Below are 22,056 nucleotides of genomic sequence, written 5' to 3'. Positions count from 1 at the left end.
TCTTGTATTCAGCTTCAGGACAGATGGTTAAATCTATTCTGAATTTATGTCCTGGTAGTCACCAGTCCATGAATCTCTTCCCAAACAGAAAAGATCCTGGATGAATCTGTGAATCAGATTTCATAAGCGGTTCTATTTGGAAGATGGCTCAAAGCTAGTCTTGCTGTTAGGAAACTCCTTGTTTTTATTAAAAGTGCTCAAAGTAAATTCCACTTTATATTAGCAATGGGATACTAGAATCAAGTTTGCAAATAACAAAGAAGATATTTATACCAACACAGCAAACATATGAATGTAGAATTTTCTCCCTGAACGTAGTTATCTGGGAAATAATCATAGAAACAGTGAGCACAGAACAGTCTGAAATAGACGATGTAACAGAGTATACAGAAAACATATTTATGGCTGAACGTTAAGACAGTCTATTTTAAGACTTTGCTGGTGAAAAGTATCAGCTAAGAAATCATTCCCTCTGAAGAGAATACTGAAGGTAGTACAGTGGAGCAAGTGACAAACACTGAAGAAAGGAGCTTCCTTTAAGACGTCGACGAACGCTAATCTTCTGGAGTCATGCAGTCATAGCCTCCCCATCTAGTTCTCAAACAACCTATTACCCTGAATGAATTTTTTTTTTTTCAAGATTAGCTTGTAAATGATCCTTCAATTCCTGGTCAAAATTTCAATAGTTAACACATAATCCTGCCCATCTATGGAAAAAAAGAATTTTGTAGTACTGTATTTTATTTTATTCGAGACAGAGTTTTGCTCTTGCTGCCCAGGCCAGAGTGCAGTGGGGTGATCTCGGATCACTGTAACCTCCACCTCCTGGGTTCAAGTGATTCTCCTGCCTCAGCCTCCTGAGTAGCTGGGATTACAGGCACCTGCCACCACACCCAGCTAATTTTTTTTTTTGTATTTTTAGTAGATATGGGGTTTTACCACATTGGCCATGCTGGTCTTGAACTCCTGACCTCAAGTGATCCACCCGCCTCAGCCTCCCAAAGTGCTGGGATTATAGGTGTGAACCACCACACCCAGGCAGTAATGTATTTTAGAAAGATGATTTAGTAGAGCACTGGTTTGTTTCCACTCTATGGAAAAGATCAAACACTGGCACTGTGAGTGTGTTCCGAACTCACCTGTAGTTGGGTGTGATGGATATGTTGAAGCCACCATAGCCATATAAGAAAGCGGGATGAGAACCATCCAATTTTATGCCTTTTTTATGCACAATGAACATTGGAATCTTTGTACCATCCTTGCTGGGGTAGAAAATCTAGAACATAAGAAGGCAGAATATAAGATTTAGCATTACTTATTTTAGTAAATACTGCATGCTTTTAAATGGGAAAAATAGTAAATTCTCTCTTCATGATGTACAGTGGCACAATGAAAACCTATCGCCTGTAAAGGGCTATTTGGTGAAGGATCTTTCAGTTTTTATGGAGAGAACGCAGAGCAGTTTAAAGAGCCTGCCTCTCAAAACGGAGACCTGCATTTAATTGTTATTCCACAACTATCTTGCTGGTGCCCTTCGCACGTCGTTTATACTCTCCCAGCCTCAATTCTGCATCCCCACATGTGGCCATCGTGCCCACCTCTCCGGGCCTTCCCAAGGCACACAGAGAACAGGCTTTCCATTCTCTGCTCTTTCTCACCCCTCTCAGCACTGACAGAGGCAGATTTGCCATCCTGCCAAGCAATTTAATCTAGTAAGACTTATACTCCAGAAAACAAATTTTATATTCAACTTCCTCTCTAAATGTTAAGATGCTCAAGACGTCATTTTCCTACGCTGAACTACTAAATAAATGTTAGCAGCAACAAAACTTACTAGCTTAGAAAGTTGATGAGGGAAAACATGGAAATCCTGTTATTCCCAGTAAACAATGACCCTTCTCTCCACTATTGATAACTAAGGTTCCTAAAGCCTTCCTGAATCTGGGCTACCTCAGGCAAGTTCAGAGTCAACCTTCATAGCCTTTTGGATAAAGGATTTGAAAAAAGGCATAAGGTGAGGAACATTAAAAGCTAGTCAACTGACAAGTCATAGAATAAATTATGAGCCACAAAAAGCTGATAATGCTTTTTTCTCCTGAAAGGAAAGCTGTGAATAGCTTTCTTTGTGTAAACACGTTTTTACCCCAAACAACTCCTAAAAACTGCCCCAGTTTGGAATCATCTTGTTGACCTTGTGTTCTAGTCATGGGGATAAGCCTTTACACTTCATGTGACCTGGAGCCATATTTTATCCACAGCTTTTTAAGGCAGCAGTTCTGTTGCAGAAAGTTGCCACAAAGTCCATGGAAATAACCATGGGGGAGTGGGGCAGAGGGAGAGTGGGCAGGGATGCAGATTTAGAGATAGGAGTTATAGGACCATGATAAACACCTGCAAGTCTGGTAGTTTTTTGAAACCTGCCAAGAAACAGTAATATAAAAAGCATTTGTTTTGGACTCTGCAGAGAAATGCTGAGATACACTTAAATTTGGCATCTGAGGAATCATGGAGAATACTCTTCAGAGTTCAAAATTAGCAGAGGGGATACAGTTTTATTTAAAGTTATTTAGTGCCAGTTAGCAGCCACTAATAGAGTAACTGTGTGGGTAGGTACAAGTAAACACGGAGTAAGAGGAACAAATTCCAAGAGGAACAAATTGGCTGGGATTAGTGTGCTAAAACTCAGAGTTAGAATTCAGAGCATTCTACCCAGAGGTAACAGCATCAATGAGCAAATGAGCAAACCGTCTCACGTGATGCTACCTTCACAGAATCATCTGTTCAAAAACTCACATTCCCTCCATTCCCAGTCCAGCTCAATTCACCCCAGGCTGACCCCTCCTCATGCACCCTGATCTTCACACAGCCAGCTGGACTGCTGTACTCCTCATCCCAGCTAACAGACTCTCAGACCCTCCATCTGTTCCCACAGTGCTCTATCTCTTGATGCTTCATGACACTTCAACTTCCTCCTCCCATATCACTTTTCTTGCTACCATCTGTAAGATTTCCAGTGCCTGCAAGCCAGCCTGCAATTAGCTCTCTTATCTGACTCCAGGGCAAAAGCATCCTTTGAGAATACCATTGAAAGCATGAAGTTTCCATTATCCCTGCAGTTGCAGAAATATATCTAAGATTTAAGTTGGTGTGGTTCTAATGTTAAAAACAGTATGTTGAATTCGGTCCAAAATGAAAGGACATTGTAAAGATGACTTTATTGTGGGGAAGAAAACTCCTTACAGGAAGGCTATTTTAGTCTTGAAATAAGCATACAGGCATACCTCGGAATACACTGATTTTTTGGTTCCAGACAACCACAATAAAGCAAGTCATACAAATTTTTTGGATTCCTAATGCATATAAAAGTTATGATTACACTATACTGTAATCTATTAAGTGTGCAATAGCACTGTCTAAAAAATATGTATGCCTTAAAAAAGGCTTTACGGCTAGAAAATGCTAATGGTTATCTGAGACTTCAGCAATTCATAATCTTTTTGCTTGTGGAGGGCCTTGCCTTAGTGTGAATAGCTACTGATCAATCAAGGTGATGGCTGCTGAAGGCTGGAGTGGCTGTGGCATTTTCTTAAATGAAGACAACAGTGAAGTATGCCACACTGATGGACTTTTCCTTTCATGAAGGATTTATCTTTTTTCTTTTTTTTCTTACTGCCTCTGTAATTGAAGAAATAGCAATGAAGGATTTCTCTGTAGCAATGGAATGCTGTCTGTCATGGTTAATACTGAATGTCAACTTGACTGGACTGAGGGATACAAAGTATTAATCCTGGGTGTGTCTGTGTGGGTGCAGCCAAAAGAGATTAGCATCCTGGGAAGGCAGATCCACCCTTAATCTGGTAGGCACAATCTAATTAGCTTCCAGGTATATAAAGTAGGCAGAAAAACATGAAAAGGACAGACAGGCCTAGCCTCCCAGCCTACATCTTTCTGCTGTGCTGGATGCTTCCTGCCCTCGAACATCAGACTCCAAGTTCTTTAGTTTTGGGACCTGGACTGGCTCTCCTTGCTCCTCAGCTTGCAGACAGCCTACTGTGACCTTGTGATCATGTAAGTTAGTATTTAATAAATTTCCATATATATCTCTCTCTCCTATTAGTTCCATCCCTCTAAGAGAACCCTGACTAATTCACTGTTTGATAGCATTTTACCCACAGCAGAGCTTCTTTCAAAACTGGAGTCAATCCCTTCAAACCCTAACACTGTTTTATCAATTAAGTTTATGGAACATACTAAAACCTTTGTTGTCATTTTAACGATGTTCACTGCCTCTTCACCAGGAGCCATCTCAAGAAACCATTTTATTTGCTCATCCCTAAAAAGCAACTCCCCATCCATTCAAGTTTTATCACGAGATTTCAGCAGTTCAATCACACATGTAGGCTCCATTTCTAATTCTCGTTCTCTTGCTATTTCCACCACGTATGCAGTGACTTCCTCCATTGAGGTCTTGAACTCTTCAGAGTCATCTGTGAGCATTACAATCACTTGTTTCAAACTTCTGTTAATGCAGATATTCTGACCTCCTCCCATGAATCATGAATGTTCTTCACGGTATCTAGAATGGTGAATCCTTTCCAGAAGGTTTTCAATTTACTTGGCCATCATCAGAGGAATGTATGGTAACTATAGCCTTACAAAATGTATTATTTCTCAAATAATAAGACATGAAAGCCAGAATTACTGCTTGATCCACAGGCTGCAGAACGGATATTGTGTTAGCAGGCATGAAAACAACATTCACCTCCTTGTATAGCTCCATCAGAGCTCTCGGGTGACTAGATGTGCTGTCAATGAGCAGTAATATTTTGAAAGAAAATCTTTTTTCTGAGTAGTAGGTCTCAACAGTGGGCCTAAAATCTTGAATAAACCATGGTGTGAACAGATGTGCTGTCATCCAGCTTTGTGTTCCGTTTCTAGAGCACAGAGTAGATTTACCACAATTCTTAAGGGCCCTGGGATTTTCAGAATGGTAAATAAGCACTGGCTTAGCCCTTAAGAAGTCAGTCTGTTCTTTGAAGCCAGGCACTGACTTCTCTCTAACTATGAAAGTCCTAGATGGCATCTTCTTTGAATAGAAGGCTGTGCTGTATACACTGAGTATCTGTTTAGTGTAGCCACCTTCAAGTGACCTTAGCTAGATCTTCTTGAGAACTTGCTGCAGCTTCTACATCAGCACTTCTGGTTGCACCTTGCACTTCTATTTTATGCAGACGGCTTCTTTCCTGAAACCTTCTGAGCCATCCTCCGTTAGCTTCACACTTTTCTTCTGCAGCTTCCACACCTCTCTTGGTCTTCACAGAATTGAAAAGTGTTAGGGCTTTCTATGGATTTGGTTTTGGCGAATGTTGTAGCCGGTGTGGCCTTCTAATCAGACTACTCAAACTTTCTCCATACCAGATATAAGGCAGTTTTGCTTTCTTATCATTCATTTCTTCTCTGAAGTAGCATTTTCAATTTTTTCAAGTTCTTTTCCTTTTCATTCACAACTTGACTGACTTGTACTGAGACAGACCAAAAGCTAGCCAGGCCTCTTGCACATTCCTTCCTCACTGAGCTTAGCCCTTTCTGGCTTTGATTTCAAGTAAGATGTGAACATTTAGAAGCCGCTGGAGGGTTGTTCATTGCCCTAATTGAGGCCCAAGGAGAGGGAGTGAGACACGAAATGGGCAGCGGAGCAATCAGGACACGTACAACATTTATCAATTAAGTTCACAGTCTTATATGGGTGTGGTTCATGGCACCACAAAACAATTACAAAAGTCACGTCAAAGATCACTGATGAGGGATCTCCATAACAAATATAGTAATAATGGTTTGAAGTATTTTGAGAATTACCAAAATGTGACACAGAGACACAAATAAGCATATATTATTGGAAAAATGGCACTGACAGACTTGCTTGATTCAAGGTTGCCACAAACCTTCTATTTGTAAAAAAAAAAAAAAAAAAAAGGCAATTATTTGTGAAGTTTAGTTACACAAGGTATGCCTGTACATGTAATATACACATGAATAACTATTTCATCAAATTCCTCTGTGGACACATGCATGCACACAGCAGTATTTTCTGACATTTCCATTTATGGAATGGTAATTGAGAGTAAACCTAAACCTGCCTCTTCAATAAAAGGGCAAATAATTTCTGAGTCTTTTGATAACTATGGAAGGAATCCATACAGAATTTTAGAAACAGCCCTTTAAAAGAGCCTAGGCATTTTCCATCATGTACTTTCTACTTCTTTGATTTAACCAAAACTGGTTTCCCACTGAAGCCACTTCCCCGCCCCCCACCCGCTTTGTATTTTAATGGGTACAAAGAAGCCCCTTCTTTCAAAACTTTAAGAGGCTTTGGGAATGTCTCCTTTCTTATTGCCCTGAATTTGCTGGGTCAGGAGGAGAAGCTAATAAACTCCTTGCTTCCATATGCTTCCCACACCTGGCCAAGAAGCTCCACATCAGAGTCTACACCAGTGGTTTTTGAGCCTTATTGGCTGGGCCTACGTATCTGTGAAGAAACTGTTAAAAATACAGTTTCCCAGGCTTTATCCCCAGAGTTTTGGATTCCACAGGTCTAGGGCAGAGCCCTAAAATGTGCAGATTTAACACATATCCTACATATTCCGTGGCTGGTGGATCTGGGCTCAAAACACTGGTCAAACCATCTGCTTTTGTCACTTCCTCTTTCCCTACCAATTAATATCAACTAAAACCAGATGTTTTCCCGTAATTCTTGATCATTTTAATGCAAGTCTCTATACTTCTCTTTACCCAGGTCTCCTGTGATTTCCCTCAGTGACTTTAACAGTGAAGCCTGTCCAGCATCCTCACCTTACAGATACCTGAATGCCTCAACACCAAGACCTTAGTTTCCATCCTACCCTAGCCCCTGATTCCCTCCAATGTTTGCTGTGCATCTATTATGTGCCAGGGACCGTACTCAGCCCTGGAGATGTAAAGAAGGCGAGCTGCGTGATCCCTGCCCTCATGGGATTCAAGAGTCTACTGAGACAAACCAACAGCACAACACTCACCCATCACCTTGGTTGTGAACCTGCAAGGAAGTAGGACAACCCCCACTGTGGTTCCAACTTGCCCTGTTGCCACTTCTGTCATTTCCTTACCCCTGAGGTATCTGCTTTTATTTTTTAAAACAACTCTTACGAAGACATTCAGTTCTTTATATTCTCTCTGGCTGTCAGCTTCCCTTGGGCTTTCTTTGCCCAGCTTGGGACCCCTGGGCAGCTCTTTAAATGTCACTAAGTTTGGAACTCCTTTAATTCCGACTCTAACCCACTGGATTCCTTCTCCTCCCCTGGGATGCTGGACACTTAGAAAATGCCAACTTCCTTCATTACAAATGCATACTTGAACTCAGCTGGGCCCTGAACTTACATCTTAGGTCTTTTCCTTCCTAAATGTCTTCCATCTTTCCCCACCTAAATCAATTCAAGAGTAGCTGTTTCCAGCATTTTCCATTTTCCTTAATTCCTGACACCACCATTTGCATCCCTCCTCTGCCTCTGGCCTTGCCTATCCCTCATAGGGTCCATCTGCTTGGAGTTCTTGGTAAAGCTTCTGCTAACTTCATTCAGCCTCTACAACCCCAGAGAAAGGAGGATTGCTCTGTCTTGATTCCATCCCTTACTGCCTCCACTACTACTGTGACAGCTTTCGTTTTTTTTTGTATTTTTTCCCTTTCTTTGGCATACAAATTGACTCAAATTTCTCTTATCCTTGCCAACAAAACCTTATGTGTCACCCTGTCTGCCTCTTAAGCTACATTTCCATCTTTCTAATAGATTAATCCTGAGCACCCCATACTCACAGCTTACCACTTTCCCACCCCATTGATTCCTATCCCCATCATGCTCTTTCAAAGGTAATCAGTGAACATTTGTCTTTCTCGTAGCCCCTCCATCCCTGCCTCTACCCTAGTGGTGTAGATCCTTTCCAACATTTTCATGAGCACATACAGACACACCTATTTACATGTTCAAATATACATAGGTTATTATTACATAGTGATAAATGGAATTGGGCTAATATTGGGCTATGATTCACTCTCCCTCCTCGTCACTTAGCAATTTATCATGGAATTCTTTTCAGGGTAAAACACTCAGATTTATCTCATTTTAAAAAATGGCTGCCTAATATTTCATTCTATGGATGCACACACATTTAACCATTTCTCACTGATATTTAGGCTATTCTTTATGTTCTATGATTGGTAATGATGGAATAAATCCCTTTTAGATAAATCTGTAGGATATATTCTTAGACATGGGACTACTAGATTGAAGTATACGTGCACTAAAAAATTCAATAAATTCGATCCAAATATCCTCCAAAAAGGACTTAATAACTTAAGCTCCCAGTGACAATGTTTGCCTAAGTGTCCATGTCTCATCAGCAATGGATGTTAAAATAGATTTTAATTTTTACTAGTCTAATAGGCAAACACTGCCATTTCCTTATTGCATTTTTTTTATTAGCAAAGATTTTTATAGTCATTTTATATTTTGTCCTTGGAGAACAAAATATGCCTGCTCTTTCATTCTGTTACTTCTCCTTTCTGATTACAGAAATTTATCTGACATTAAAGGGTAGTTTGAGGTGCAAGAAGGTGTTAATATTTATGTACCCAAATATCTATTTTTCCCTTTCAGCTTCCTATCTTATAAACCATTCTCTACCCCAAGTTATAAAAATATTTGTCTATATGTTCATCTTGATTTTTTACGTTTATATTTTATTTTTATACATGGCCTAGGATCTAACTACTTTCCCCCAAATGGCCAACTATTATACACCATTTATTAGAGAATCTGTTCTTTCTCTTTCTCTCACTGTTCAGAAATGATATGTTTGAATTGGTTCCCTTCCAGGCCTCATTCCTTTCAATCTCTATATGGCAACTGCTTCTATGGCTTCCTGGGTCGAGTATTTCTCTGGCTCTTTTTCATTTCTCTAAATCTCTGTCAAGCTTCCTAATTGATCCATTATTGGCTCCTCTTCCTCCTGTTTTGCAATTTTCTATACTTGGCTGTCTCTTTTCTCTTTTCAGATTCCCTCCTTGCCATCTCAGAGAGCTCCAACAATCTGCTCTATGTAAAGGATCTCCATGTCCACATCTGCAGGCCCATAGCCAGCCACGTGTTTCCTGGAAGTCACCTGTGAGGGGCTGGTTAAGAAGCCTGTCAAGTTGCCTAGGGTATGGAGGTTCATGATCTCATGTGGTGGATGACCTGTCCACATCTCCAAATCAACATGCCCAGACACACCTGTGCACCTGGCTCCTCCACGGGCCTCTTAGTGGGCTAACAGCAACACTCTCTTCTCAGCCACCCTACTGTCAACCCTCAGGATCATTTTATGCCAAGGCCCCTCACACTCAGGCACCCATTTGGTCATTTGGTTTCACAAGCAAGTGTCTTCTCTGCCATTTATACAGGCAAACGCTCAGAGCTCTGTACTCCACTAGCACCATGACCAACTAGTCTCCCTGACTCCTCTCATCGGCTACAGTGGAGTTGTGGTAGGAATATTAGAACCTTAAACTATTATTAGTAACATATAAAATGTCATTTATACATAAATATAAGAGCCATGAGTGCCTGATAAGTAGACAGTTGTCAAAACTTAACTGTACGTGTTGTTTCTTTACCTGGTAGTTTATTGCAACCACAGTACTCAGGTTTAAGTTAAAAAACAAAATTACTTCCTTTCCTTTTTCCCATACTGTAACCAACGAGAGCTGATAATCCACCTGCATTCTTTCTGAGTGTCCACTGTGCACACCTATTTGTAGTGGGATGCCAAAGCTTTTATGGGACCCTCAATGGACAGGAAAACAAAGTGCTCACATGGGATCTAACAGATGCCCACTTGAGTAATAGAAAAAGTCTATCTGTCATCCAGGGCTAATGGTTCATCATGTGAGGCAGACAGAGCCCTGTCTTCCTTCTTCTTGTCAACAGCAGAGTAAATGGGTTATACAATAGATCCAGTTCAACAAGGAGCCTGGACCTGGCACCCCTTTCACCTTAACAGACTACAAGTACCACCAAGGAATCCACAATGAACAAACAGATGGTCTTTGGAAGCATCCGTAAGATCTTATAAGCGAGACTATCTTAGAGCATATCAATCTGAAGCCTTCATGAGAGACACAGTAAATAAAACCAAACATTACGACAGTGATTGAAAACAACGGTTAGTTCTAAGCATTAATGAGCCAGCCAGAGGCTGACCAAAGTTACACACTAAGCTTCTTTCCTTAATTTCATTTTCTCCTCCTTCAAATGTTAGACTGTTTTGGCATCTTGGGCGGCTGGAGAAGGTGGCCCTAGCCCCTGTTGTCGTGAAGAAGCAGGTGGCCAAGGTGATGAATCCCCTGAGAAAGACCCAAAAATGTTGCAACTTGCAGGACATCTGGCCCCAAGAGATGCTCACCAGCTTTGTCAAGCGGCCCTGCTGCATCCAGTTGCAGTGACAAAGAGCTGTCCTCTAAACATGGCTGAAAGTACCTTCGTGAGGAACCAGTTGGTCCAGGCCTTGGGCAGCAAAACACTCAGCTGCCTAGGCTGGCCCACAGGTACAGACCAGAGACAGAGCAAGAGAAGAAGTGATGGCTGCTGTTCCAGGCTCAGAAGAAAGCTGCCGTCAAAGGGGAGGCCCCCACTGGAGACCACCTGTCCTTGGAGCAGGGGTTAACACCGTTGCTACCTTGGGGGAGAACAAGGTGGCTCAGCTGGTGGTGTCTGCACACAACGTGGATCCTTTCAAGCTGGTTGTTTTCCCATCTGCCCTGTATCATGAGAGGGGCGTTCCCTACTACATCATCAAAGGAATGGCCAGGCTGGGACGTCCAGTCCACAGGGGGACCTGCACCAGTGTTGCCTGCACACAGGTTAACTGGGAAGACAAAGGAGCTTTGCCTAAGCTGGTGGAAGCTACCAGGACCAGTTACGACGATGAATATGCCGAGATCACTATCACTGGGGAGGCAATGTCTGGGGTCATAAATCTGTGGCTTGCATTGCCAAGTGGCAAAAGGCAGAGGTCAAAGGACTTGCCACTCAACTGGGTTTAATGTATACTGTTGAGTTTCTGTACTTAATGAAAATTCTTCAAAACAAACAAACAAAAAAAACCTTAAACTCTTCATTGTGGAGAGGCACAGCAGCATAACAATACTATTCCACATCCCAAACCAGTAACAGTAAGCACCACAAGGCTGTAAGGAACCACACCCTTCATGAAACCCACACTGATTCTTGACAGAGGGTTGAGCAGGGTATTTTCTGAGCAGTCACAAGACTGCGCCACCTGGAAAACAAAGCTGGTGTCTGTTCTTTCTCAGCCCTGAGGATATAAGATAATAATAGTGAATTCTGGGACTCTAAAATGTTTCAGATATAAGAAGAGGTTGTCACTCCAGGACCTCATCCAGCTAGCAGTGCTCTCTTATTTTACAAATGACAAAATAAGATTCAAGAAGATAAAGATACCTGCCAAAGGCCAGGTGTGGTTGCTCATGCCTGTAATCCCAGCACTTTGGGAGGTCAAGGCAGGCAGATCATTTGAGGACAAGAGTTCAAGACCAGCCTGGCCATTATGGCGAAACCCCGTCTCTACTGAAAATACAAAACTTAGCTGGGCATGGTGGCAGGCACCCACAGTCCCAGGTTTTCAGGAGGCTGAGGCACGAGAATCTCTTGAACCCAGGAGGCAAAGGTTGCAGTGAGCTAAGACTGCATCACTGCACTCAAGCCTGGGTGACAGAGCCAGACTCTGTCTCAACAACAACAACAAAAAAGATACCTGCCATGGCAACACTGCCAGCTTATGGCAAATTACTACAGAGTTCTCCCAAGTTCCTGGTTCAGTGTTTTTTTCCCTACTATATCACAAAGTAATTAACTTCAAGTTATTACTTCCTTGTAAGTATCTTTATTGTGTTAAATTATGCAAAATGTTGAAAATGTTACTGCCTTTGGCATAGATTTAACATATTCATTTCTTTCTTCCCCAAGACAATGACCACCCAGCTCTAGGGAACCCAGGGGACAAACATCATTCTGCCAGAGATGCTATCCCCTATTTGCTTTTCTTTTTTCTTTTTTTTGAGACTGAGTCTTGCTCTATTGCCCAGGTTGGAGTGAAGTGGCACGATCTCAGCTCACTGCATCCTCTGCCTCCTAGGTTCCAGAGATTCTCCTGCCTCAGCCTCCAGAGTAGCTGATACAGATGCACACCACCATGCCCAGCTAATTTTTATATTTTAGTAGAGATGAGGTTTCACCATGTTGGCCAGGTTTCACCTGGCCAAGGTCACTCCATCTCTTGACCTTCAGTGATCTGCCCATCTCAGCCTCCCAAAGTGCTGGGATTATAGGAGTGAGCCACCGCACCCAGCCTGTTTTCATTCTTTTCTTTTTTTTATTTGAGATGGAGTCTCGCTCTGTTGTCAGCCTGGAGTGCAGAGGCACAATCTTGGCTCACTGCAACCTCTGCCTCCTGGGTTCAAGCAACTCTCCTGCCTCAGCCTCCCGAGTAGCTGGGACTACAAGTGTGCAAAACCACGCCCAGTTAACTTCATTATTTTCTTAAAAAGGAGGCTCATTCAAGCATTTCAAAAGTGATATTCCAGATACAAGAGTGGCTACTGTTATTGTTTTAGAAAGATGATCCTTCTCCACACAGTCATTAGTGTTACCATCTTGAAGACAGATTATTAAAACAATAAAAACCCCACTATATCTTGCCATGGCCATTTTACTAAATAAATTCCATTTCAATAGTATTTTCTTAAAGGCTTAGCAGACACAATTCATTTCACAAATGAAAAAATGCTTGAACAAATCATAAAGCTATCTCAACCTTTTAAGTAATCATATTTAAAGCAGTTGTGATTTTGCACATTTAAAACCATATTCTAAGAATAATTGTTTAACAGATAAGAACTCACAGATCCTTGAGCTGAATGCTTTACATTAAAAAAACTACTGAAGAAATGGTGTACATTTATATAAAGTACATAGTCTAAAATTTCAGAAATCCCATCCCTGTTGTCAAACACAACTTTCTAGAGGCATCATTAAGGATAAAGCAGTTTAACTCTGGAAGTGTGTTTTAGCACAAGACGGCAGTCACTAAATCCACATCTAACTGCCTTAACATGTAAATCCCGTTAAAAAAAAATCATCTTCCTTTAAAGAAAAAAGAGAAGTAAATATGACAAATCAAGGGAACATTATTGTTCCTTCAAGCGAATGACCTTAGTTGTGGAAAGATCAACTGTCTCCTTGAAATGACGATTCTCCTTGAGATGCATACATTTAGTAATAAAATCAATTGTTAAGACGTGCGAATGTGCAATCAGTTAGGCTCCTGAAAACAATCTTCAGTGACACATTTGATCCAATTCAGATACTGTGCTATCTGAGGCAAATGCCAGGACTCCCATTATCGCTAGTCATGGGATGTGCTCATCTAAGAAAGATGAAGGTAGGCTGCGAAGGGCAGACCCTTCAGAGAGAAGAATGTCTGGTGATAGCAACTCCTGCCTAATTTTAGTGCCTGACAGGTTTAAAGGAGAATGTTCATAAAAGGGTGTTGAGCTCCCCCTTTTTATCAGAGTTGACAGAGGCCACTTGTGTGGTCTGCGCTACGTGTGCCAAATAAATCTGACAAGAAGCAGAACTACTCTGAGAGTCCACAGGCAGCACGCGGAGGAACAAGACATTCCATTACCAGAAGAACTAAGCAGTAGGCAGGCAACCTCTGTGCTTCCGTTACCCCGTAAAAGGAGCATACGAAGAACTTCTTAGGATTTAGAGGGAGGCACTACACATTTCTGTGGTGTACTAAGGTGAAAAAGACTAGCCTGGCATTAGAAGGCTGTCCTCTTGTCTATGTTCCAGGCATTTAACTTTCGGGGAGTGGAGTTTAAGTGTCATCTTTGGGCAGAAAGAAGAAAAGTCTATTCCAGACTGCTTCAGTTTTTCCAAGGATGGCTGGGCATCTTGGTAACACGCTCCCTTAGGACACCTCAATAACAGCAAAGTCAGTCTATTTAAAATCTGTTTTAACTTTCAGTACATTTCTTCAGTACATGAGCACCAACAATGTGCTAAGTGCTATACTGATCATCTCTGCAGAAATTCACCAGCTCTCTAAGACTCAGCCATCTGTTCTTTGGAATAATATGCCTTTTCCCAGTCTCAAACTGTGAAGCAAAAAGCGAAATAGAAAGTGGAAGTTCTGAATACAAGGAAAGAAGAGCAGTGATGAAGGCACAGCTGGATATCGTGCTATGGCACTTTGATGAGTTTATTTGGATTTTAGCGGTAACCTGGTGTTTTGAGGTAGAAAGACACACAGGGCTATGATGAATAAATCTGACTTGATTGTAGAACATAAAAGCCATCTTCAGTTCCACTGATCTGATCTCTTTGTAGTTAATGAAGACACACAATAAGACATTTTCATTTAAAGTGAAGGGACCCTGTTAGATGCAGAGGCCCAGAGAAAGCAGCTTCTGTTTTGGTACAGGCAGAAACTGCCCTGTAACATGGCTCACTGCAATGGGATTTAGGCTGCACATGGAATGCATATGCTGTGTGTTTTGCTGCTGCATGAGAACCACATGATGAATCAATCCATCATCAGGGGGATATGACTTTTGCACTGCTTGCACTCAATAAATATTTGTTCAATGAAAAAATAAAGTAGAATTGCATATTAAACACACACTTTTTATCCCCCCTTCAGCCAGCTCTGTTTTATTGGCAACGTGATGCTCAGGCCTTGACCGTGTACTTCCGCAGCAGGTACAGCTGCTCCTTCCACTGCGGCTTCTCGGCCTTCAGGTTCTCCTTGTGCTTGCCGAGCTGGTGGTGCCTGGCGTGTGTCTTCTCAGGTTGCAGGTTTAGTTGCTTAGACTTCTTGCCCTTGTAGAATTTCCTGAGGTTTTCTTTGTGAGTCTGGTTAATTGCAGTGAGAACACAGGCCACGGATTTGCAGACCACACGGATCTTAGAGAGCTTAGAGGCAGTGCCTCCTGCCACTGGCCACGCGAAGCTGGGACAGCCCCACCTTCAGGTCATCCAGCTGTTTCAGCAACTCCTCCTCCTGCCCACGAAGGTCCCGAGCCTTGATCTTGGCCACTGCTGCACAGGCAGCTGCTGCCTGCTCCTAGGGCTAAACACTCTCTTTTTATCCTCAAATACCTATACCAGCTTGCCTCAGGTCCAGAGCTCTAAGTTATTGTAGCTACCTCTCCCACAACAACCTAGCCCTGCCTGCCTGCACACGGACCTTGGCTTCCGGGACCCCTGCTTCCAATCTGAGCATCTGCTACCAGATTAATCTATCTAAAATCTCCCTTTTAATCTAAGTCACTCCCCTATTCAAAACAGGCAATGCCTTTCCATTCTCTACAAAATGAAGTCCATGTATGTACGTATATATGTATTTAAAGCAATCCTCATCCTCCTGATAGCTAGGACTACAGGCATGCACCACCACACCCAGCTGATTTTTTATTTTTTGTAGAGACATGGGTCTCATTATGTTGCCCAGGATGGTCTCAACCTCCTGCCCTCAAGCGATCCTCCTGCCTGGGCCTCCCAAAGTGCTGGTGTGAACCACCAAGCCCAGCAAAAGTCCACGTTTTAGGCCAGCAATTAAAGGTCTCCACTCTCTGCCTTCAACTTCTCTCAGTTCTTCCCAACTTCAACCAGCCCCTCTTACCTCCAGAGCCCCAATCTCAATGTCACATGCCTTTCTAGACCAAATCATGACTGAAAAAAAACTATCAGCTCTTAGAAGTTCACTTGTTTGAACTCCTCCTCCCCTACCCAATGCAGACACCCACAAAGCTACATCTCAGGCAGGTTCATCCTTTGCTTAAATATTTCTAGTAACAAGAAAGAAACTTAAAACAGCACAAATGGCCATTTTGGAGCCTCTCTGTTAGAAAGTTATTCCTTACACGAAAAGGTTGAAATAACCAAAACCAAAAGAAACAAAAGTCAGCCAAAGTTCTGGAGACAAAACCTAGTGACAGAACCTTGCAAGCTAATTATCAACTAAAATTTCCATACGTTTAAAAACAAATATTAAAATACCTACCAGTTACTTTCTGTATTTTTCACAACAGAGTTTTCTTTGGTTCCTATTTTGGTCAAAATTCACATTATTTTACTTGACTTGTTGAAAACACTTACATAGTTCTTACCATGCATCAAGCAAGCACTAGTCTAAGGGCTTTAAGAATATTCTCTCTCATTTTAGTCCAAATATGAGGTCTATACAGTTGGCTCTCTATATCCACGGGATTCACTTCTGCAGATTTAACCAATTGTGGATAGAAACATTTTTTTAAAGCCCAACAAAAAAAATACAACAATTAAAAATTTAAAAAACAGGATAGTATAACAACTATTTACACAGCATTTACATTGTATTAGGTATCATACGTAGTCTAGAGATTAATTTAAGGTGTGTGGAAGGATGACCATAGGCTGTAGGCAAATGACGTGCCATTTTACATAACTGACTTGAGCATCCTCAGATTTTGGTATCCACAGGGTGTCGTGGAACCAATTCCCTGTGGAATGTATTATGAACACCCCCACTTTTCGGCTGGGGTCATTCTGACCCAGTTACGCGTTAAGTAAGGAACCCAAGTCATACATCTTGTAAACAATGGATCAGGATTTGAACCCAAGCTTTCTGGCTTCATACTCTATGCTCTTAGCCACTGTAAAAAAGAGATCAGCCAATCCCCTACCCCTCCTCTGGGGGCCCCTCCTGAACTCTCCATGGCACCGTGTTGTGCGGTCATGTGTCCCTGTTCTAGGCTTGTGCATCTATTTGCCTGTGTATCCAGCATGGTACCCAGAAGACAGCAGGTGCTTAGAAAACGTGTTAAATACATAAATGAATGCCCAAGCTGGACCCTATATTTCAATTAAACAGTATCAGAAAAGGTAGTTTAAATGGCACTTCATTAAAAAAAAATTATACAAACAGAGCAGCCTAGAGTCTTACCAGAAAATGCTTGTAAGTTGAAAAGTAGTAAGATAAAATTAACTTTGGTTGAAGCACTTAACAGATTATATAAACTTTTTGAGGTCACAAATTTCCAACTTATAACTAATGAAATATATTTAACATCTGACATTTTCCTTATGTGTAGCTGTTAATCTGTTAATTTAGCAATGCCAGGGCAGAGGCGCTTTATGGGCTCTTAAACTGTTTAGTTATGGTAATTTACTGCATGAGATTGCACCTGCATAATAAAAACCCAAGAAGGATACATGAAATCCATTTCTTTCTTTCTTTCTTTTTTTTTTTTTTTGAGACAGAGTCTCACGCTGTCACCAGGCACCAGGCTGGAGTGTAGTGGCACGGTCTCGGCTCACTGCAACCTCCACCTCCCGGGTTCAAGAGATTCTTCTGCTTCAGCCTCACGAGTAGCCGGAACTACAGGTGCACGCCACCATGCCCAGCTAATTTTTTGTATTTTTTAGTAGAGACGGGGTTTCACCATGTTGGCCTGGATGGTCTCGATCTCTTGACCTCGTTATCTGCCTGCCTCGGCTTTCCAAAGTGCTGGGATTATAGGCGTGAGCCACTGTGCCCAGCTGTGAAATCCATTTCAAATCCTCATTAACTCAGAACTACAGCAGACCACTTATTTGTTTTATTGCATTAGAGAGAAAAATAAAATTAATAACCAAAATGCTGAAAAGACAAACTCTGGTCAGAATGTTCATTAACAGGAGAGAACTGTGCAGCCTTAAAAATGTGTGGCTGGTAACCATTTACCCCTTAAAAGGGTGAAGTATTAGAGAGAGCAAATGTTAGTGGAGAAAAAGCAGAGCAGTGTTAGTGCAATCAGGCAGTTCATAGCAGTGTGTGGGGATTTAATGGGACTGTATGAAGCTGAGTGTGGCCCCGAATTGAGGACAGCAACAAAGGTCCTAGAACCAGGAAGCTGGCATAACTGTTCAATCACCATTTTTTGTTTGATTGTCCAAAGGCGAGTGAGATGCAGCAACACACCGAGGAGCAAATGCACATAAAATAATCTTTACCGCAGAAAAACGAACGGCCAGAATACTGAAAAGGTGAATTTGTAAGTAAAATTCTCTGGCACAAAGACATTTATGTGAATTTCTGTTGGACAAATCTAATACTATTATTCTCTGATCCACTCCTACTTAGAGCCTCTCAGACAATACAAATGCAAATCACCAAAATAAATCCTTCAGGTGAGTAAGAGGCAAAAAGAAATCCATCAGAAATTATTTCAAGTTACTTAAAGAACAATCACTAAGAAGCCCATGAGCACCACAGTGCTCTGCACCCCGCACCAGGAAACATGGGGCCAGAAGTGGACTCAGGCTGGCGAACGAACTGAGCCTGCAAGCAGGTGGTCAGTCAGAAGAGACTGAACTAGGGGCTCAGAGGCGGCATTGCAAATAGCTACTGGGAAGCAACTTACTAAGTGGGGCGGGGAAAATGAAAACAAATCACAAGGTTCAGAAATCCTGCTGTGAAGGTACCAGAACATTCTTTTTGATTTATATTCTGAACCTGGCTGTGTGAAATGTTATTTTATATTTGTGCAGTAGAATAACAGTAGCAGAAATGTTATCAGTCAAATCATATATATCTTTCTTGATGGCCCGGACGTGCCTCCCACCACTCTAGCCCCAGCACTATCATCATAGAAAGAGGTTTGCATATTTCTTTGTTTCTAAACACAGAAATATACTTTTAATCTTACAGACATACTTCTTTCTATTTTCAGGCTCTCACTCTGTCATCCAGGCTGGAGTACAGTGGTACAATCATAGCTCACTTGCAGCCTTGAACTCCTGGACTCAAGGGATCCTTGTGCCTCCGTCTCCTGAGTAGCTGAGACTACAGGTATGTGCCACCATCCTTGGCTAATTTAAAATTTTTTTTGTAGCGATGGGGTCTCACCTATGTGTCCCAGGCTAGCCTCAAACTCCTGGGCTCAAGTGATCCTCCCGCCTTGGCCTCCCAATGTGCGGGGATTACAGGCATGAGCCACCTTGCCCAGCCCTATATATACCTTTTTTTATTATCACCAGTATAATCAAGAAAATGAAAGCTGAAGATGAATAACTGAATCATGTTCATGAAAGATCTAGAAAAGAACGTGGTATACTTCACCGATGAGAGATTGCATTCAGGATGGTAGATGAGTCAGCAAGAGGGCAGGGGCCAGGCTGGTGGGGTCTCATGGGCATTGCTCAAGGCTGGTCAAACTGGCAGACAGACATGATCATGAGGGCTAGGCTATTTATTAAGAAGCCACTTTATCCTACGAAAAAATGGCAAAGAGTCACTTCTGTTTTAGTCTTGATCTCAGAACTGACTGCCCTGCCTGCTAATACTGATCCCAGCCAGGATGTCAGCCCATTAATGTATTAAGAATGATATAAATCGGAGAGGATGTGGAGAAATAGGAACACTTTTACACTGTTGGTGGGAATGTAAATTAGTTCAACCACTGTGGAAAACAGTGTGGCGATTCCTCAAGGACCTAGAAATAGAAATTCCATTTGACCCAGCAATCCCATTGCTGGGCATATATCCAAAGGATTATAAATCGTTCTGCTATAAGGACACATGCACACGAATGTTCATTGCAGCACTGTTTACAATAGCAAAGACCTGGAACCAGTCCAAATGCCCATCGATGATAGACTGGACAGGAAAAATGTGGCACATATACACCATGGAATATTATGCAGCCATTAAAAAGGAGGAGTTCACATCCTTCGTAGGGACATGGATGAATCTGGAAAACATCATTCTCAGCAAACTGACACAAGAACACAAAATCAAACACCACATGTTCTCACTCATAGGCGGGTGTTGAACAAGGAGAACACATGGACACAGGGAGGGGAGCACTATACATGGGGGTCTGTTGGGGGGGAGGGGGGACAGCGGTGGGGTGGGGAGTTGGGGAGGGATAGCATGGGGAGAAATGCCGGATATAGGTGAGGAGGAGGGAGGCAGCAAATCATACTGCCACGTGTGCACCTGTGCAACAACCTTGCATGTTATTCACATGTACCCCAAAACCTAAAATGCAATAAAAAAAAAAAAAAAAAAAAAGAATGATATAAATCATTCCCCAAGCTGACACCACCACAAACTCTCAATATTGTGGGGGTAATATGTTTATAGGAGACTGGACTTCACCAATGTCACCCCAGGAGTCTGGCTAGACTACATGTATGTTTTTCCGCGGATGAAAGCGCACCATCTTCAAGTCAGGCTAGAAGGAGGAACTGGTTTCTTGACTACCATATCAACCCACCCCGCTGTAAGCCCAGGAGCTGGGGTGAAGGTGAACCCAGGGGCTATGGAGAAGAACAGCCCTAGAAGGGATCACAGCTCTCCAAGAAGCGCTCTATTCAGAGGGGTATGAAAGATGGAGGTGGCCCCAGAGAAGCATTGAGACAAAAAGGCAGGTGAGCAAAGAGGGGCTAGAGCAGGTGGATGCAAAAATCAAGAAGAATGAACAGCTAGTGCCTGGCACACTGTGATGCAGCTGAGGGTCACTAGTGGCCACCAAGCCCCCATGCTGCTTCCCTGCCTCCAACATCCCCTTCCCCTACCTCTCATCCTACCCTCTTCTCAGAGACCCTAGGCATTTGAAGAAGTGATGGGGCTGCATCCAAGGTTCCTGCATCCAAATGGGTCCACAGAGGACAGATAGGGGCTGAGAGACATTGGCAGTGTAAGGTTGGCCACGTCGTGGAGAGTTCGGACACGCCTCCTCCCCTCGCCGGGAGCTCGGACACGCCCCCTCCCCTCGCCGGGAGCTCAGACACGCCTCCTTCCATCCGGGTCCCACTCCCCTCCATTTTGTCCCACCCACCTTGGCCACAGCCAATCGGATGCCTCCACTCCCTATAAAACCCTGTGCCTGAGAGGAGTCCGCGCGACTTCTCCGGCCCTTCCTGTCCGGACCGCAGAACCTCGTCCGGGAGCCTGAATAAATTCCCTTGCATTGGATTATTTTCGTGCTGGCCTCAGTTTCTCCGTTTCATCTTCGGTGAAAACAGACCTTACAGATGGCGAGCCAGCCAGGAGGGAGTTGTAAGACCCCTCCCCGGGGAAACTGACTCCTCCACGCAGAGCCGGACCGGGAAGCTGCTGTTTGTTTCACCACAAGGTAAGACTTCTGGTACCCACTACCTCACCTGCTGCTTTCAGGGAGTCCCTGTCAGGAAACCGCTGCGCAGCGTCAGGGATTCGCACCGCCGCGGGGTCCATGACCCCCGGCTTCCCTGCTGCGGGGTCCGTGACCCCCAGCTTCCCTCCCCACGGGTCCGTGACCCCGGCAGGCCTCCCGCCGCGAGTCCATGGCTCCGGCTTCCCTCCCTTCCTTCCCCACGGGTCCGTGACCCCAGGAGGCCTCCCGCCGCGAGTCCGTGAGGACTCCGGCTTCCTTCCCCACAAGTCCGTGACTCCAGTTTAGGACCTGAGTGTAAGAGGAGACGTCCCTACACTCTTGTTCTCTCTCTCCCCGTGAGGGGTATATTTAGGGTCAGGAATTTGAGGGAGACGTCCCCACTTTCCTGAACCCTCACCAGCAACCGAGGTGTGGGTACTCAGAAGCCCTGTTTAAGCAGCCCTGCGTTACGGCAGAGCCAAACCCCCGGCTCATACCAAATTTGTTGCTGTAAATTAGCCCATTTGGCATAAAAGGCTCCCGTTTTCTGAAAAAAAACTGTATTTTCGGTCTTTTTTTTCTTTTTCTGTCTCTCTTAGCTTTCTCTCTTTCTCCCTTTCAAAATGGTGGCTGTACCACGCCCTTAAGATAGTGGCCGCTTTACACTTTTAATTCTATCCTGTGCCTCGCCCTTAAGGTGGTGGCCGCCTTATACTTTTAGTCTTATCCTGTGCCACGCCCTTAAGATGGTGGCCGCTTTACACTTTTAATTCTATCCTGTGCCTCGCCCTTAAGGTGGT

The 22,056-nt window shown here is 43.1% G+C and overlaps 1 protein-coding gene and 1 pseudogene across 2 annotated transcripts in view; both read right to left on the bottom strand.

Annotated features, from left to right (window-relative positions):
• Nucleotides 1-22,056, bottom strand: part of PREP (prolyl endopeptidase) — a 124,077-nt gene that overhangs the window by 10,525 nt on the left and 91,496 nt on the right. For both annotated transcript variants that reach the window (XM_012438443.3, XM_012438444.3), the window contains one exon: nt 1,140-1,276. In XM_012438443.3, the coding sequence (XP_012293866.3) occupies nt 1,140-1,276 (137 nt within the window). The remainder of the gene's footprint in view (nt 1-1,139; nt 1,277-22,056) is intronic.
• LOC105707401 (large ribosomal subunit protein uL29-like) lies at nt 14,293-21,357 on the bottom strand (annotated as a pseudogene).

This window comes from Aotus nancymaae, unplaced genomic scaffold (assembly GCF_030222135.1).
Source record: "Aotus nancymaae isolate 86718 unplaced genomic scaffold, 86718_ANA_hifiasm-v0.15.2.pri h1tg000040l, whole genome shotgun sequence".
Classification (NCBI taxonomy): Eukaryota; Metazoa; Chordata; class Mammalia; order Primates; family Aotidae; genus Aotus; species Aotus nancymaae.
The sequence above is the reverse complement of the archived record's forward strand: the minus strand, read 5'-3'. Positions and strand labels throughout refer to the sequence as shown.